We start from the raw sequence: 19,489 nt of genomic DNA, 5'->3' as shown, positions 1-19,489 counted from the left end.
CTGAAATGGTCTTCCAACAGTCTTGAAGGAGTTCCCAGAGATGCTTAGCACTTGTTGGCCCTTTTGCCTTCACTCTGCGGTCCAGCTCACCCCAAACCATCTCGATTGGGTTCAGGTCCGGTGACTGTGGAGGCCAGGTCATCTGGCGCAGCACCCATCACTCTCCTTCATGGTCAAATAGCCCTTACTTTCAAAGTTTTCCCAATTTTTTTCGGCTGACTGTCTGACCTTCGTTTCTTAAAGTAATGATGGCCACTCGTTTTTCTTTGCTTAGCTGCTTTTTTCTTGCCATAATACAAATTCTAACAGTCTATTCAGTAGGACTATCAGCTGTGTATCCACCTGACTTCTCCTCAACGCCACTGATGGTCCCAACCCCATTTATAAGGCAAGAAATCCCACTTATTAAACCTGACAGGGCACCTGTGACACCTGTGAAGTGAAAACCATTTCAGGGGACTACCTCTTGAAGCTCATCAAGAGAATGCCAAGAGTGTGCAAAGCAGTAATCAAAGCAAAAGGTGGCTACTTTGAAGAACCTAGAATATGACATTTTTTCAGTTGTTTCACACTTGTTTGTTATGTATATAATTCCACATGTGTTAATTCATAGTTTTGATGCCTTCAGTGTGAATCTACAATTTTCATAGTGTGTCCAAACTTTTGGTCTGTACTGTATATATATACACACATATATATATATATATATATATATATATATTTTTTTTTTTTATTCTTTTACACTTTTTAATAGTTCCCCTAGGGAACTTGAATAAGGAATCTTCTCATGCATTAGCAATACCAAGCACAACTCCTAACTACAAAGTGTACAGAGCTGTGCCTGGTTACGATGAAGGGGATACAGCAGTGTAGTTTTTTTCTGGCGTTTAGGAGGGTGTTTGCGGTTTTATTTTGGCATGCACTACTTTTTTGCAGAGCGGAGGCACGGACAGAAAAACCCATGGAAGCACTCTGTAGTGCCTCTGTGGGCTTCCGATCCGTGCCTCCATTCCGCACCTCATCTCCCGGATTGCAGACCATTCAAGTGAATGGGTCTGCATCCGTGATGCTTGGTGCACACGGCCGATGCCCATGTATAGCGGACCCGCTGTTTGCGGGCTGCAATACGGCCATGGGCGGGCAACAGCCGTGTGCATGAGCCCTTAGAAAGAATGCAAAGGGTCAAAAGAAATTTAAAGAGGGCCTCTCTCCTCTCTGTCTATTTTATTCATAAAGATCTAGCAGGAATAATAAAGGAATGGCGCAACATAAAGTCATTAGAATAGATGCTCCAGAATTGGTATTACATGGGGGATGCAAGTAGTTCCTAAAACAGACATGTCAGGAGAGGGGGCGGGTTCTCTTTAAATTCATTCCCTATGGCTGCGTTTAGATCAGGACATTCAACTACAGAACTCTGTTCATGGTAGTCTATATAAAACAATCTGTAGCCTTTAATGACTTCCGCAAAATTGCCAGGAGTTCAGCTTTCTTACAGCTTCCTGCTTTGAATAATTTCTACATGCAACAGGAGCCATAAACCCGGCAATAGCTATCAGCTGAAGGAAAATTCAGCCAACAGCTACGATATACGTTAAATGTGCAAGTCTGACTCGGCAAAAAAGTGCACTTCAGAAGAGGGTAGATAAGCGTCTAGTAGACACTGCTGCCTCTGATTATCTCAGGAAAACAATGTCATTTATGAACATTTTTACGTCAGTTTTTGCCGTAAATAGTCATAAGACACCATTTTGGGATCTTTTTAAAATACTGTGCGGACTTCTGCTCTGATTTACTAGCATTTACACCTGAAGACAAGCGTAAAGGAGGAGGTGGAGCCCAGCAATCAATATTTGGTGGAATAACTGATTTTTAACCCCTTCTACCCCGGGCCAGTTTTCACCTTTCTGACCAGGCCATTTTTTGCAAATCTGACGTGTGTCACTTTATGTTGTATTAACTTTGGAATGCCTTTACTTATCCAAGCCATTCTGAGAATGTTTTCTCGTGACACATTGTACTTCATGACAGTCATAAATTTGAGTCAATATATTTCACCTTTATTTATGAAAAAATCCAAAATTATTCCAAAATTTTGAAAAATTCGCAATTTAAAAAATTTATATTTCTCTGCTTTTAAAACAGAAAGTGATACCTCATAAAATATTTATTACTTAACATTCCCCATATGTCTACTTTATGTTGGCATCATTTTGTAAATACCATTTTATTTTTTAGGGAAGTTAAGAAGGCTTAGAATTTTAGAAGCAATTCTTAAAATGTTTAAGAACATTTCCAAAACCCACTTTTTAAGGACCAGTTCAAGTCTGAAGTCACTTTGTGGGGCTTACATAGTGGAAACCCCCAATAAATTGGTTATTCCTCCTGGAAGCATCGGCACGTCCTCTCGTGAGACGCGAGATTTCCTGTGAACGCGCGCGCACACAGGAGCGCGCGTTCACAGGATCGGGAGGTAAACGAGTGGATCTACAGCCTGCCAGCGGCAATCATTCGCTGTCAGGCTGTAGATGCGATTTTTTTAACCCCAAAAAGGTATATTAGATGCTGTTTTGTTAACAGCATCTAATATACCTGCTACCTGGTCCTCTGGTGGTCCCTTTTGTTGGATCGACCACCAGAGGACACAGGCAGCTCTGTAAGTAGCACCAAACACCACTACACTACACCCCCCCTGTCACTTATTAACCCCTTATTAACCCCTGATCACCCCATATTAGACTCCCTGATCACCCCCCTGTCATTGATCACCCCCCCTGTAAGGCTCCATTCAGACGTCCGTATGTGTTTTGCGGATCCACAAAACACATACGGACGTCTGAATGGAGCCTTACAGGGGGGTGATCAATGACAGGGGGGTGATCACCCCATATAGACTCCCTGATCACCCCCCTGTCATTGATCACCCCCCTGTAATGCTACATTCAGACGTCCGTATGTGTTTTGCGGATCCGCAAAACACAGACACCGCGGATCCGCAAAACACGGACACCGGCAATGTGCTTTCCGCATTTTGCGGATCCGCACATTGCCAGAACTATATAGAAAATGCCTTTTCTTGTCCGCAATTGCGGACAAGAATAGGACATGTTCTATAGGCTCTACAAAAAACGCAGTGTTCGCCCGATCAGGCCTGATCTTGTGCGCACACTTGCGTTCAGTCCGCCCCACCGCAGTGACAGAAATTATTTTTTTCTGATCACTGCAAAAACACCGTAAAATCACTTTTGAGGGGCATGAGTTCATAGAAGATTTTTTTTTTAAGTTAGCGGAAATTTATTTATTTATTTATTTTTTTCTTACAAAGTCTCATATTCCACTAACTTGTGACAAAAAATAAAATCTCACATGAACTCACCATACCCCTCACGGAATCCAAATGCGTAAAAATTTTTAGACATTTATATACCAGACTTCTTCTTATGCTTTAGGGCCCCTAAAATGCCAGGGCAGTATAAATACCCCACATGTGACCCCATTTTGGAAAGAAGACACCCCAAGGTATTTCGTGAGGGGCATGGCGAGTTCATGTAAAATTTTATTTTTTGTCACAAGTTAGTGGAATATGAGACTTTGTAAGAGAAAAAAAAAATATTTTCCGCTAACTTGTGCCAAAAAAAAAATATTCTAGGAACTCACCATGCCCCTCACGGAATACCTTGGGGTGTCTTCTTTCCAAAATGGGGTCACTTGTGGGGTATTTATACTGCCCTGGCATTTTAGGGGACCTAAAGCGTGAGAAGTTAAAAAAAATTATAATTAAAAAAAATTATACAAAGTTGTCAATTTACAGAGATATTTCTCTCACCCAGCATGGGTATATGTAAAAATACACCCCAAAACACATTGCCCTACTTCTCCTGAGTACGGCGATACCACATGTGTGACACTTTTTTGCAGCCTAGGTGCGTAAAGGGGCCGAAAGTCCAACGAGTACCTTTAGGCTTTACAGGGTTGCTCACAATTTAGCCCCGCCCAAAATGCCAGAACAGTAAACACACCCCACAAATGACCCCATTTCGGAAAGTAGACACCCCAAGGTATTCGCTGAGGGGCATATTGAGCCCATGAAAGATTGAAATTTTTGTCACAAGTTAGTGGAAAGTATGCCCCTCACGGAATACCTTGGGGTGTCTTCTTTCCAAAATGGGGTCACTTGTGGGGTATTTATACTGCCCTGGCATTTTAGGGGCCCTAAAGCGTGAGAAGAAGTCTGGAATCCAAATGCCTAAAAATGTCTCCTAAAAGGTACTCTTTGGAATTTGGGCCCCTTTGCGCACCTAGGCTGCAAAAAAGTGTCACACATGTGGTATCGCCGTACTCAGGAGAAGTAGGGCAATGTGTTTTAGGGGGTATACATATACCCATCGGATAAAACAGATTTCAGAGGCTCTACTGGCAGCAAATCACAGATAGGTGCTCTCTCCACAATGGCAGTACCAATTGCCAGAAATTGGGTATAATGTATAAAAACAAAAGGGTGGAGGGCACTCAATTGGATGGGTGTATATATAATCGGAGTCAGTTGTAATAGATATCCGTAAATTTATTTAACATTGCACAGAATTTAGTGACTAAGTGACTCAATCGTTGTAGTTGGTCACAATTATACGTCCTCCTGTATTAGGAGGATTAAAATTATTCGCAGAGTTGAACTTACACAGAGTTCTAAAATGCGGATTGGTAAAATACCTACTAATGCAGGTGATCAGTCTGCATGCAGGCAATATAACAGTATACTGTAGTGAAAGTAAAATAAAAAGAAGTAAAATTTGCACTGAGTGCAGTTGGTGTTTGTCCCAAGGAGCGGTTTTAGGCAGGAGGATAAGAGAAGTCAGGTAATCTTACCCCGTGTAGCCGGATTCCAAGTGGCTATTGCAGGGGAATACCTCTCATAGGGAGCGCTCCGATCCTGCGTGTCGTCGGTGCGCACGTGTTCCTTGGCGTCCTCGGCGTTCTCGGAGTCCTCGGCGTCCTCAGCGTGGTCCTCTGTAACCGGAAGTGACGGTGTGACCGGAAGTGACGTTGTATTGGTCCGTTCAGCTGACTGATGCGTCAGTAAGACGAAAAAATACCATGGTATAAGGAAGGAATAGTACATGGACTCTGGACCTAATAAAGATCGCCCATATTGAGAGACATTATAGGCGATTTTTCATTTTTTCGTCTTACTGACGCATCAGTCAGCTGAACGGACCAATACAACGTCACTTCCGGTCACACCGTCACTTCCGGTTACAGAGGACCACGCTGAGGACGCCGAGGACTCAGAGAACGCCGAGGACGCCAAGGAACACGTGCGCACCGACGACACGCAGGATCGGAGCGCTCCCTATGAGAGGTATTCCCCTGCAATAGCCACTTGGAATCCGGCTACACGGGGTAAGATTACCTGACTTCTCTTATCCTCCTGCCTAAAACCGCTCCTTGGGACAAACACCAACTGCACTCAGTGCAAATTTTACTTCTTTTTATTGACTTTCACTACAGTATACTGTTATATTGCCTGCATGCAGACTGATCACCTGCATTAGTAGGTATTTTACCAATCCGCATTTTAGAACTCTGTGTAAGTTCAACTCTGCGAATAATTTTAATCCTCCTAATACAGGAGGACGTATAATTGTGACCAACTACAACGATTGAGTCACTTAGTCACTAAATTCTGTGCAATGTTAAATAAATTTACGGATATCTATTACAACTGACTCCGATTATATATACACCCATCCAATTGAGTGCCCTCCACCCTTTTGTTTTTGTTTTTATACATATACCCATGCTGGGTGAGAGAAATATCTCTGTAAAATGAAAACTTTGTATTAAAAAAATGGGAAAAGTTGTCTTTTACAGAGATATTTATCTCACCCAGCATGGGTATATGTAAAAAGACACGCCAAAACACATTTCCCTACTTCTCCTGAGTACGGCGAAACCACATGTGTGACACTTTTTTGCAGCCTAGGTGCGCAAAGGGGCCCAAATTCCAACGAGTATCTTTACGATTTCACAGGGCATTTTTTACGCATTTGGATTCCAAACTACTTCTCACGCTTTAGGTCCCCTAAAATGCCAGGGCAGTATAAATACCCGACAAGTGACCCCATTTTGGAAAGAAGACACCCCAAGGTATTCCGTGAGGGGTATGGTGAGTTCATGTAAAGTTTTATTTTTAGTCACAAGTTAGTGGAATATGAGACTTTGTGAGAAAAAATAAATAAATCATTTTCCGCTAACTTGTGACAAAAAATAAAAACTTCCATGAACTCACTATGCCCATCAGCGAATACCTTAGGGTGTCTACTTTCCAAAATGGGGTCATTTGTGGGGTGTTTCTACTGTCTGGGCATTGTAGAACCTCAGGAAACATGACAGGTGCTCAGAAAGTCAGAGCTGCTTCAAAATGCGGAAATTCACATTTTTGTACCATAGTTTGTAAACGCTATAACTTTTGCGCAAACCAATAAATATACACTTATTGCATTTTTTTTTTATCAAAGATATGTAGAACAATAAATTTAGAGAAAAATTTATATAGAAATGTAGTTTTGTTTGAAAAATTTTACAACAGAAAGCGAAAAATGTCATTTTTTTACAAAAATTAAAAAAGGTAAAAATGTCAGCAGCAATGAAATACCACCAAATGAAAGCTTTATTAGTGAGAAGAAAAGGAGGTAAAATTAATTTGGGTGGTAAGTTGTATGACCGAGCAATAAACCGTGAAAGTAGTGTAGTGCAGAATTTTAAAAAGTGGTCTGGTCATTAAGAGGGTTTAAGCTAGGGGGGCTGAGGTGGTTAATACATTGAGTGTTAACAGCCAAACAAAACAACATTTATTACCCTGATTCTGAGCTTTACAAAAACACCCCACATGTGGTCGTAAACTGATGTAAGGGCGCACTGCAGGGCGCAGAAGAAAAGGAACGCCATATGGTTTTTGGAAGGCAGATTTTGCTGGACTGGTTTTTAGACACCATGTCCCATTTGAAGCCCACTGATGCACCTCTAGAGTAGAAACTCCCAAAAGTGACCCCATTTTGGAAACTAGGGGATAAGGTGCCAGTTTTATTGGTACTATTTTGGGGTACATATGATTTTTAATTTCTTTATATTACGTTTTTTGTGAGGCAAGGTAACCAAAAAATGGCTGTTTTGGCACTGTTTTTATTTTTCACAACGTTCAGCTGAAAGGTTAGATAATGCGCTATTTGTATAGAGCAGGTTGTTACGGACGTGGTGATATCAAATATGTCTACTTTCTTTGTTTGTTTGTTTCCGTTTTACATAATAAAGCATTTTTGAAAAAAATATATGTTTTTGTGTCTCCATTTTCTGAACACCATATTTTTTTATTTTTCTGCTAATCGTCTTGTGCAGGGGCTCATTTTTTGCAGGAAGACTTGACGTTTTTATTGGCACCATTTTTGGGTACATATGATTTTTTGATCATTCATTATTACACTTTATGAGGTAAGGTGACCAAAAAAATTTATAATTTTGGCACAGTTTTTATTTATTTATTTTTACAGCGTTCACCTGAGGGGTTAGGTCATGTGATATTTTTATAGAGCAGGTCGTTACGGACGTGGCAATACCTAATATGTATTCCTTTTTCTTATTTATTTAAGTTTTACACAATAATAGCATTTTTGAAACAAAAAAATGATGTTTTAGTGTCTCCATAGTCTGAGAGCCATAGCTTTTTTTTTTTTTGACCGATTGTCTTAGGTAGGGGCTGAATTTTTGCGGGATGAGATGACGGTTTGATTGGTTCTATTTTGGGGGGAATAGGCCTTTTTGAACACTTGTTGTTGCACTTTAAATGATGTTAGATGACAAAAAATAGCTTTTTTGGCACAGTTTTTATTTGATTTTTACGGTGTTCACCTGAAGAGTTAGGTTATGTGATATTTTTATAGAGCAGGTGTCACGGCTGAGGGTGGGGGAAACCCTCAGCCGTGCGGTGTCAATAATAAAGGGTAGCTGCTGGGCCAGGACAGGAAACAGGGAGCAGGTCACCTCCTATAGCGTCCCTAAATCTGACCCTGACTCCTAGCTGTATGAGCCAACCCTGATGGTAGGAGGGTTCATACTCCGGAACCTAGGGTCCCTACTAGCCCTCAGGATAGCCCTCGAACTAGGAGCAGGGTAAGACGACCTGTTCCTCCTAGGCACGGATGAACAGGAGTCTCACTGGCCAAGCTGCAAGGAATGGGGAACATATACAGCAGGTGGCAATGGCAGGTAGTGAAACTAGTACAACACCTACCTGCCACAGACACACAGACAGGAACCCGTGCAGAAGTGCTAATGTCCACACCAAACACAAAAGGACACAGCACACACACAAAGCACACAGGAACCCAGAAACCATAAGCTGCAATAAACATAGAGACACCACTAGACATATAATAAGATAAGAACATCTATGTCTAAACATTACTTATGACCACAAGGGTGGCCCTCACTGGACAGATGGTATATGAGACCAGGAGGATGACTCCAGCAAACACCATGGCTGGAGTACCCCTCAGCTACTGGCATCCAGCAGGAGCTAAATAGCCCAAGTAGCCACACCCACACACAGACACACCCAGTGTTAACTCACTAGGAAGGGAATTAACCCTTCCAACACCAGGCAAGGGAAGAAAGCCACTTAAAGGGGAAGTGTACACACAAACATCACACTCCACCTGTTACCGCCAGCAACGGCATGCGAGGCAACCATGTCCTGGGAAACAGCCACAAGGCCGAGACACTGCCACCACATGCACACAACACCACACGTTGCCACGGGCAACCGAAAGTGAAGGAAAGTGTCACAAAACACACCATAGGCCGTGACAGCAGGTTGTTTCGGACACGGTGATATCTAAGATATCTACTTTTTTAATTTATTTCACTTTAACACAATAATATCATTTTTGAAGCAAAAAAAAACATATTTTAGTCTCCATTGTCTAAAAGTCATATTTTTTTTATTTTTTGGGCGATTGTCTTAGGTAGGGTCTAATTTTTGGTGGGATGAGGTTATGGTTTGATTGGTACTATTTTGGGGGGGCATACTAATTTTTGATCGCTTGGTGTTGCAATTTTTGTGATATTAGGTGACAAAAATGGCTTTTTTTGGCACTTTTTATTTTACTTTTTTGACTGTGTTAACCTGAGGGGTTAAGTCATGTGATATTTTTATAGAGCTGGTTGTTACGGACGTGGCGATACCTAATATGTATACTTTTTTTATTTATTTCAATTTAACACAATGATTGCATTTTTGAAAGCAAAAAAATGAAGTTTTAGTGTCTCCATGTTCTGAGAGCTATAGTTTTTTTTTTTTTTCCGGCTATTGTCTTATGTAGTGGCTGTTTTTTTGCAGGATGAGGTGATTGTTTGATTGGTACCATTTTGGGGGGCATACGCCTTTTTGATCGCTTGGTGTTGCACTTTTTGTGATGTAAGGTGACATAAATGGCTTTTTTTTTAAACAGTTTTTATTTAAAAAAATTTACTGTGTTTATCGGACATGGTGGATCATGTGATATATTTATAGAGCCGGTCGTTACGGACGCGGTGATACTTAATTTGCCTGTTAGTGTATGACACTTAGTAATCCACTAACAGGTTGCCTAGGAGAATCTCCTGGGCACTCGTAGAAGGCATAGAAGGGGTTTATCCGCAGGCATCGGCTTGTACAGCAATGCCGGCGGATATAGCAGGGGCCCGGCTATCAGGGACTACCGGGCCCCTGCATTGATCGGGCACGCACCACTCCGGTGCCCGCCCAATCACCATGACATAATAGTACGTCAAAATGTGGGAACGCACCTGCCGCCATGACGTACTATTACGTCATATGTCGGGAAAGGGTTAATCACAGCTTTCATACGTTGACATGCTTTCCACCAGTCTTTCACATTGCTGTTGGATAACTTTATGCCACTCCAGGTGCAGAAATTCAAGCAGCTCGACTTTGTTTGATGGCTTATGACCATCCATCTTCCTCTTGACCACATTCCAGAGCTTTTCAGTGGTGTTCAAGTCTGGAGATTGGGCTGGCCATGACATGGTCATCAGAGTTGGGGAACATTGTCAGAGCAGAAGGAAGCAAGTTTTCTTCCAGGATATCTTGTCCTTCAAGTCACAATAATAATTGGTTCCAGGATGATGATTGTATGTAAAAACCATTGTAACTTGAGGCTATAACTAGTAATAGGTTCCAAAGTCCCAAAAAAGAATCCCAAACTAAGAGAAAGCTGCAAATCACTTTCTATTAGGAGGACAGAAGCTTCTTCAGGGTCTTATATAGCACACAGCGTACAAAAAAAATAAACCAAAGGAGTAGCTCATCCTGGTAAAGAAAGGGCAGTACATAACACATAGTACCACACTGTACTGCAAAGAGACAACCAATACAGATGTTTTACCAAAAAAAAATGGTCATCTTGATTGGTCGGATTGGTTGGCTCTGAATCTAAGGTTATCTATGTTCAGTCTATTTTCAATTTTCGATGGCCCAGGAAAGACCACTGTATGTTAAAAACATTGTATCCTGAGGCCATTGTACAGTATTTTGAGGGACCACTGCACTTCACAGACAAATCTGCCTGATTCCAGCCTTGCTCTAATACCCCTATATTATCATCGATCCTGCACCAAATTTTACAGTGGGTGCAAGACACTTTGGCTTGTAGGCCTCTCCAGGTTTCCTTCTAACCAATACACAACCGTTGGGCAAAGCTGAAAACTGGAATCATAAGAGAAGATGACCTTACTCCAGTCCTATATGGTCCAGTCCTTATGGTCTTTTGTAAACTTCAGCCTGGCTCTTCTTTGCTCCTCATTGATTAAGGGCTTCTTATCAGCCCTGCCTCTAGAAGCCTGTTTCGAACTGTCCTCACCGTGCATTTCACCCCAGCTCCTGCTTGCCATACTTTTTGTAGGTCATCCTGTGGTTGTTAAGTGAGATTCGAATGAGAAGACGGTCATCACGGACAGCAGAGTCATTTCTGCCCTTCTGTAGCTTTGTTGCCCCCAATGTTTGTTGCTTTACCTTGTTCTTATAAACCACTGTCTTTGAAATTTTCAGGATGGAGACAACCTGACCCTTATGGTATCCCTCTGCTAGTACAGCTAGAATTGAACCCTTCTTCTCCTCATTCAGAACTTTTCTTTTCAACTCTTTTCACATGGTTTGTAGTTATATGTGGATTAGGCCTCATGCACACGACCGTTGTGTGCACCCGTGGCCGTTGTGCCGTTTTTTTTCGCGGGTCTTTCAATGGGTCCGTGGAAAAATCGGAAAATGCACCGTTTTGCAGCCGCATCCGTGATCCGTGTTTCCTGGCCGTGAAAAAAATATGACCTGTCCTATTCTTTTCACGGCCAACGGTTCACGGACCCATTCAAGTCAATGGGTCCCTGAAAGAACACGGATGCACACAAGATTGGCATCCGTGTCCGTGATCCGTGGCCGTAGGTTAGTTTTTATACAGACGGATCCGAAGATCTGTCTGCATAAAAGCTTTTTCAAAGCTGAGTTTTCACTTCGTGAAAACTCAGAACCGACAGTATATTCTAACACAGAAGCGTTCCCATGGTGATGGGGACGCTTCTAGTTAGAATACACTACAAACTGTGTACAAGACTGCCCCCTGCTGCCTGGCAGCACCCGATCTCTTACAGGGGGCCGTGATCAGCACAATTAACCCCTTCAGGTGCGGCACCTGAAGGGGTTAATTGTGCTGATCACGGCCCCCTGTAAGAGATCAGGGCTGCCAGGCAGCAGGGGGCAGACCCTCCCCAGTTTGAATATCATTGGTGGCCAGTGCGGCCCCCCCCCCTCCCTCTATTGTAATAATTTGTTGGTGGCACAGTGTGCGCCCCCCCCTCCCTCCCTCTATTGTAATAATTCGTTGGTGGCACAGTGTGCGCCCCCCATCGGCCCCCCCTCCCTCTATAGCATTAACAACATTGGTGGCCAGTGTGCGGCCTCCCATCTCCCCCCCCCCCCCATCATTGGTGGCAGCGGAGTTCCGATCGGAGTCCCAGTTTAATCGCTGGGGCTCCGATCTGTAACCATGGCAACCAGGACGCTACTACAGTCCTGGTTGCCATGGTTACTTAGCAATAGTACAATAGTAGAAGATTCATACTTACCTGCTGCTGCGATGTTCGTGTCCGGCCGGGAGCTCCACCTACTGGTAAGTGACAGGTCTGTGCGGCGCATTGCTAAATGAACTGTCACTTACCAGTAGGAGGAGCTCCCGGCCGGACACGAACATCGCAGCTCCCAGGTAAGTATGAATCTTTTACTATTGTACTATTGCTAGTAACCCGCTGCCACCAATGATCGGGGTGGGGGGGGGGGGAGATGGGAGGCCGCACACTGGCCACCAATGTTGTTAATGCTATAGAGGGAGGGGGGGCCAATGGGGGGCGCACACTGTGCCACCAACGATTTATTACAATAGAGGGAGGAAGGGGGGGGGGGCGCACACTGTGCCACCAACGAATTATTACAATAGAGGGAGGAAGGGGGGGGCCACACTGTGCCACCAATGATATTCAAACTGGGGAGGGGGGGGGGGTCTGCCCCCTGCTGCCTGGCAGCCCTGATCTCTTACAGGGGGATATGATAGTACAATTAACCCCTTCAGGTGCGGCACCTGAGGGGTTAATTGTGCTGATCACGGCCCCCTGTAAGAGATCGGATGCTGCTAGGCAGCAGGGGGCAGTCATGTACACAGTTTGTAGTATATTCTAACTAGAAGCGTCCCCATCACTATGGGAACGCCTCTGTGTTAGAATATACTGTCGGAAATGAGGTTTCACGATCTAACTCATATCCGACAGTATATTCTAACATAGAGGCGTTCCCATGGTGATGGGGACGCTTCAAGTTAAAATATACCATCGGATTGGAGAAAACTCCGATCCGATGGTATAAAAGGGACTCCAGACTTTACATTGAAAGTCAATGGGGACGGATCCGTTTGAAATGGCACCATATTGTTTGTGTCAACGTCAAACGGATCCGTCCCCATTGACTTGCATTGTAATTCAGGACGGATCCGTTTGGCTCCGCACGGCCAGGCGGACACCAAAACAACTTTTTTTTCATGTCCGTGGATCCTCCAAAAATCAAGGAAGACCCACGGACGAAAAAACGGTCACGGATCACGGGAAAACGGAACCCCGTTTTGCGGACCGCAAAAAAATACGGTCGTGTGCATGAGGCCTCACACTTACTTTTCAGGCATTACTAGCACTGGTTCTACAACAAGAGAATAGTGATGACCACAGAGTGGGTTTTATAGTCTTGCTCAGTTCGGTTTAGGTAATCATCTAATAAGCACCTGAATACGTAGAATGAGGTGGGCCTGTGATGGAATTCACCACTGGAATGGAATGGCTGCCATACATGTGGAGATGCTGAATTGACTGATTTTAATAGTCACTTAAAAGGGTTAGGTCATCAATATCAGATCAGTCCGAGTCCTGGAACTCCTGCTGTTTCGGGAAGCTGGGGCGCTCACCAGAACTCCTGGGCACTCGCTATACGGCACTGTGCTTGGTATTGCAGATCAGCCGCATTAAGGGTACTTTCACACTTGCGTTGTTTGATTCCGGCAGGCAGTTCCGTTGCCTGAGCTGCCTGCCTAATAAGACAAACTGTATGCAAACGCATGCCATTTTTTTGGACTGATCAGGCATTTGTAAGGCCTCTTTCACACTTGCGTTGTCCGGATCCGTCGTGTACTCCATTTGCCGGAAGTGCCCGCCGGATCCGTAACACCGCAAGTGAACTGAAAGCATTTGAAGACGGATCCGTCTTTAAAATGCGTTCAGTGTTACTATGGCACCCAGGATGCTATTAAAGTCCTGGCTGCCATAGTAGTAGTGGGGAGCGGGGGAGCGGTATACTTACAGTCCATGCGATCGCGTCATCCATGCGCGTGGGGCGCCCTGACGTCACTCTGAAGCGCCCCGGGAGCCGCACGGACGGTAAGTATATAGCTCCCCCGCTCCCCACTACACTTTACCATGGCAAGCAGGACTTTAGCGTCTTGGCAGCCATGGTAACCATTCAGAAAAAGCTAAACGTCCGGATCCGGTAATGCGCCGAAACGACGTTTAGCTTAAGGCCGGATCCGGATTAATGCCTTTCAATGGGCATTAATTCCGGATCCGGCCTTGCGGCAAATGTTCAGGATTTTTGACCGGAGCAAAAAGCGCAGCATGCTGCGGTATTTTCTCCGGCCAAAAAACGTTCCGGTCCGGAACTGAAGACATCCTGATGCATCCTGAACGGATTTCTCTCCATTCAGAATGCATTAGGATAAAACTGATCAGGATTCTTCCGGCATAGAGCCCCGACGACGGAACTTTATGCCGGAACAGAACAACGCAAGTGTGAAAGAGCCCTAAGACTGATCAGGATCCTGATCAGTCGGAAATATGCCTGACCAGTCAGAAAAATGCATTGCAATACCGGATCCGTTTTTCCGGTGTCATCAGGCAAAATGGACCTGGTATTTATTTTTTTCACATTTTTAAAGGTCTGCGCATGCCAGTCAATGTGACAATTTGAATTCCGGATCCGGCACTAATACATTCCTATAGGGAAAAAAATGCCAGATTTTGCATTCAGGCAAGTGTTCATTTTTTTAGGCCCGGAGATAAAACCGTAGCATGCTGCAGTATTATCTCCGTCCTGAACAGTCAAAAAGACTGAACTGAAGACATCCTGATGCATCCTGAACGGATTACTCTCCATTCAGAATGCATGGGGATAAAACTGATCAGTTCTTTTCCGGTATTGAGCCCCTAGAACGGAACTCTATGCCGGAAAGGAAAAACGCTAGTGTGAAAGTAGCCTCACATGTTCTATCTATTGAAACAGCCCTAAGGCCTCGTCCACATTTCCGTATCAGTGAAAAAAGCATACGTGTTTCATCCATGAAGATGTCCGTGAAGGATCCGTGGTTGGTCCATTTTTACCATCCGTGTGTCACCCGTAATTCATGGAAGTTGCTCAGCTGAAAATTAACTTCCAAAGAATCTCTTCAGTAAAAAACAGACGCACCATGGATACCATCCGTGTTGCGTCCGTGATTTTCACGGACCCGTGGAGTTCAATGGGCGTGCTTGGTCCGCATAACGGACAAAAGTAGTGCATTTCTCTGTGATTTTTTTTTTTACCGACATAAAATACTGATGTGTGAACATCAATGGGTACGTGTGCAGTGCGTGGAAAATGCGAACAGAACACGTCAGTGAAAAACGGAAATGTGGACAGGGCCTAAGAGACTGTGGTTTGGCTATTCTCTGTTAACATCCTCCTCCATAGAGCAAAGTCCATCTGATCAGAGCGGACCGAGTGGCCCCCGAGGGCCGGAGGACGCGGTCACTACAGTAACCCCGGTGACATCAGCCGGGAGTGAGGCGTCCAGAGCGTGGAAGGGGCGTGGCCTGCGCGCCGCACTCCTCCTCGTCCTTTTAAATTCCGTGCGCCTGCGCAGTAGGGTCAAATCGGGACTTAGTTTGTTACACAATCCGCCGAGCGGCTGTGCACACTCTCATTTAGCTTCGGCTTCTCCTGGCTGTGCCCGGCTCCTTCCCCCACAATCCACCGCTCAGCAGCCCTCCTCTGAGAGCGCCTCGCCCGGCACTAGAGCCCTGCTCCCACCGGCAGCACCCCCCATTCATTCAGTGCCCCCTCCTGTGCTCCGTGACCATGAGTGGGGACAACAGTCAGAACGACTCACAGGTAAGTGCCCCCCCTCACTATGGCAGTGCCCCGACCACATGGCAGACTGCAGATGGGTGCACTTCACAGACCCCATGACTTGTCCTGACCTGGATGTTACAATGTAACATTTAGGGGGGGATCCCCCCATAACCTCACTAGGGCTCTGAAGTTTCTCATAGTCTGGTTTGGGGGCAGGAGTGACAGTAAGCCCCCCACTTCAGTAGCGCCCCCTGGAGGGGCAGATCTGGGGTCCCTGTGACCCCCTATGTCATGTCATACCCCCTTTTCCATGCTCACCCCCTGATTTTTCTTCTTGTTCTCCCTTTTTATTTCCGTAGATTGACGCGAATTTCCAGGCGAACGGTGAGTAAACGGGGCCCCCCTGTCATGGCGGGTGGTAATGTGGGGTGTCCTGGGGGGTGCGGGCCCCCGCTGTCCCCCCTTGTGCGCTCTCCCTTCCCCCTCCTCTCCACTCTCCTTCCTCCTCTAGAAAGGGCAGACATGGCGTCCAGAGACTAAGTCCCGTCTCCTCGCTCACCGGCTCCTTTGTTCACCTCCAGCCCCTCACATCTCGCCCATCCGGCCCCCCAGCCGCCGTCAAACGCCATATTCTGCTTCACACCGAACCGAGCTCCCCGTTTCCCGCCTCCCCGGCCGCGACAGGCCTCGTTTCCCCGGTGTTTTCCCCGTGTGAAAGTCAGCAATCAGTCGGTGGGGACTTAGTCTCTGCGCCATTTTCTTTTTCTCTGCCTGTGTGTGAGGGAGGCTCGGGCCTGGGCTGCGGGGCTGACATGGCTGCTGACAGGAGACACGGCCCAGCCTGTACATCTCCACGGCATACAGCACTGCCACCCCCGGCCTTTATCACAGAATTCCTCCCGTTCCTTGTCTTTATGGAGAGGCACCATACTTGTGGCTCTCTCTCCAGCTGCTGTGCAACTACAAGCCCCATCATCTCCTCACGCCTGTAAATGCAAGCCCCTGTGTCAAGGCTTTAATATCTTATCACTGAGTGGCCATTGCAGCTTTTCCAAACTCCTGAAAGGGGATGGAGTCTCCGAGGAGACGCCGCTGTAATGTAATGGCCGCTCTGTTGCTTGTCACCCAGCTTTTCCGAGAACGGATAGTTTACTCGCACTTTTAATTTTTTATTTTTTTTTACTATAATTCAGTCAGAGAAAATGGAGACTAGTTTGTAGATGACACAAGCTGCACGTGACAATGACTCGCCGTCGCTCTTACTAATTATACGTTGCTGTGTACGCACGGTGATAAGCGCAGGCGTCACCCCAGGTGTAATATGGAGGACAGTATGGCAATATTAACCTATACATCACCAGTCTGGGACTGGACGTAGACCCGCGGTGAGGTGAACGCTCCCCGCAGGACGCGCCGGCCTCCTGTGCCACTGCACACACTTTGTATACAGAGCTCTCTTTCCATGAATAACTGCAGTACGTGGGGGTCTACAGTCCGGGACTGGTCCAGCAAGTCCTGGTTTACGATAATATATAATCGTTAGGTCTGTGACGCATCTTCTAAAGAGGGGAGGGGGGGGGGGGGGGGGTGTTGGGTCAGTTTATAACATGGCACACAGTAATGAATTTGGTGCGAGGTGAAGTGTTAACTCCTCCCTGGGTCTTGCCTCGTGTGGCATTGACACTTCAGCGACTTTTGTGAATGTCACAAGACAGTAAATGATATAATCTGCAAACTTGGCCTTAGGACCATGTTTTTGGTTCACATTTTTGCTGATTATTTGCGAGCCCTTTAATTTCAGTGGGACTGAAAAAGATCCAGACGGCACGTTGTGTGCCTTTCGCACCCGTATGTTCGTTCCGCAAAAAATAAAATAAAATGACCTATTCTTGAACATTTTCCAGACCAGGATAGAACATTTCTACAAGAGTTTAAAAACAAAATGGCAGCATGCCCTCGGCTGGATCCGCTAAATGCCTAGTCGTGTATGGGGCCTTAATCACAGCCCACTTTTGGGTGGTGCAGTTGGCCAGAAGTCATAAAACTTTGCACAAAAAGTCAGGCGCGCCAGCGCTTGTGGCATTTTAACGCCAGAAAAATGGGTATACCAACTTTTACAAATGTCCCCCTGGGTGTTTTAGGCTAGATTGACTGTAGAAAGGAATCCAGTTTGGGTACAGGAATGAGCTCTTATGGTGGCATGGGTTTGTCTAAAATGTGAGGAGACCACTTTCTATCAGACACCGTTCTTCTGTACCTCATTAGACAATTCCTCCCCATGAGGATTGTTACTGGATTAGAATCACATTTTTTTTGAAGGGGGAGATGGCTTCAGTAAATAGTCATGGCAGCCACTGTTTTGTGGAGTCTCGTGGAGGAGACATTGCCTGGAGCTGAACATATTTCTGCTTACCGTCATCTTTGCATCCAGTCTGAGGCTTTGTTCACATCTGCATTGAGCACTTGATTCTTCTGTCCATCATAGGAAACCAAAGACTGATTCCTCACGTGACCAACACCGGTGGTGCCCAATGGACCCTGTTAATGGGATCAGGTGTGTGTCCATCATGGTAATTGAAATTTTGGAGAATCTGCGACAGAAGCTCCTATGAGAGCCTCCAACGCAGATTTGAATGAAGCCTAAGAACTGTCATCTACTTAGCCCTACTAAATCATGTGTGCTAAGAATATGCACCCATATTCTTTGCACCCATATGCCTTCACTTGGAGCAGCCTATTAGAGACCATTAGGTCCTTATGATTTCAGTTTGGGGCCATTTATGTTTCGGGGCCTCTAGTACAAGTGGCTTTGTCAATGTTGGATGAGTAGTTCATTGATAGGCTCATGTCACATCACTGGTAGTAGATGGTTCGGGTGGAGAAGCATATGGTCCTCGTTACCACCTCAAGAGACAGTATAACGTCAGGCAGCCAACACGTGTTCACAGAAGTTCCTGAGTGTCAGCTCTTTGATATAATGGGTATCTGTCATGTATGACAGCCCTGTGTGTAGTCATCACTTACTAAAAGACATAGCTTATGGACTTGGACAACCCGACCAGCTGCTTTCATACTAGTCCACATAAGTCAGTGTTTCCCAGCCATGGTTCCTTGAGTCTTCATCAGGGGTTCCCCGGGACACCAAGCAATAACGAGACCTGTCTCATACAGTAAGGAGGACCAACTGATTTCAGCTGCTCAACTACTCTGCAAACCTATCTGACCCAAATGATAGCACCATACAAGAATTAGACGCTTTACAGGCACCCAGCTTTTTTGAGGCAGGTTATAGACAAAACTTGGGCGGCTGCTCCAGCATGGGAGGTGAGTTAACTGGTTACTGTATTCCAAAAATGTTACAAACATGAGTCTGCACAACCCAAGAGAAACACTGATGTGAGCATGAAGACATTTTAAGGAAAATCCCCTAGGGGAGTACGAATTCCCTTAAAGGGATAATCCCATTTTGGCCTTTCAGTTGAGAATAACTATAGTAAGCGCCAGCTGCTCGGCCATTTTCATAAGGCTACTTTCACACGAGCGTTCGGAGCGGATCCGTCTGATGAAACATCCGCTCCGATAATGCAGACGTTTGCATCCGTTCAGAACGGATCCGTTCTGCATTATTACTTAGAAAATTTTCTAAGTCAGAAAGTAGCCTGAGCGGATCCGTTCAGACTTTACATTGAAAGTCAATGGGGAACGGATCCGCTTGAAGATTGAGCCATATGGTGTCATCTT

The 19,489-nt window shown here is 45.3% G+C and overlaps 1 protein-coding gene and 1 long non-coding RNA gene across 2 annotated transcripts in view; both read left to right on the top strand.

The window, feature by feature from the left end:
- Window positions 1-7,538: 7,538 nt before the first annotated feature.
- LOC121004946 lies at window positions 7,539-8,947 on the top strand. The gene is made up of 2 exons (XR_005779844.1): window positions 7,539-7,591; window positions 8,869-8,947. It is a non-coding gene; the product is annotated as an uncharacterized LOC121004946 (long non-coding RNA).
- Window positions 8,948-15,557: 6,610 nt separating this feature from the next.
- TOP1 (DNA topoisomerase I) overlaps window positions 15,558-19,489 on the top strand; it is a 36,485-nt gene continuing 32,553 nt past the window's right edge. The window contains exons 1-2 of the mRNA XM_040434698.1: window positions 15,558-15,787; window positions 16,108-16,132. Coding sequence (XP_040290632.1) covers window positions 15,755-15,787; window positions 16,108-16,132 — 58 coding nt within the window. The 5' untranslated portion in view covers window positions 15,558-15,754. The remainder of the gene's footprint in view (window positions 15,788-16,107; window positions 16,133-19,489) is intronic.

Source organism: Bufo bufo, chromosome 6 (assembly GCF_905171765.1).
Source record: "Bufo bufo chromosome 6, aBufBuf1.1, whole genome shotgun sequence".
In the NCBI taxonomy this organism is placed as follows: domain Eukaryota; kingdom Metazoa; phylum Chordata; class Amphibia; order Anura; family Bufonidae; genus Bufo; species Bufo bufo.
This window is presented reverse-complemented; position numbering and strand designations above follow the sequence as displayed.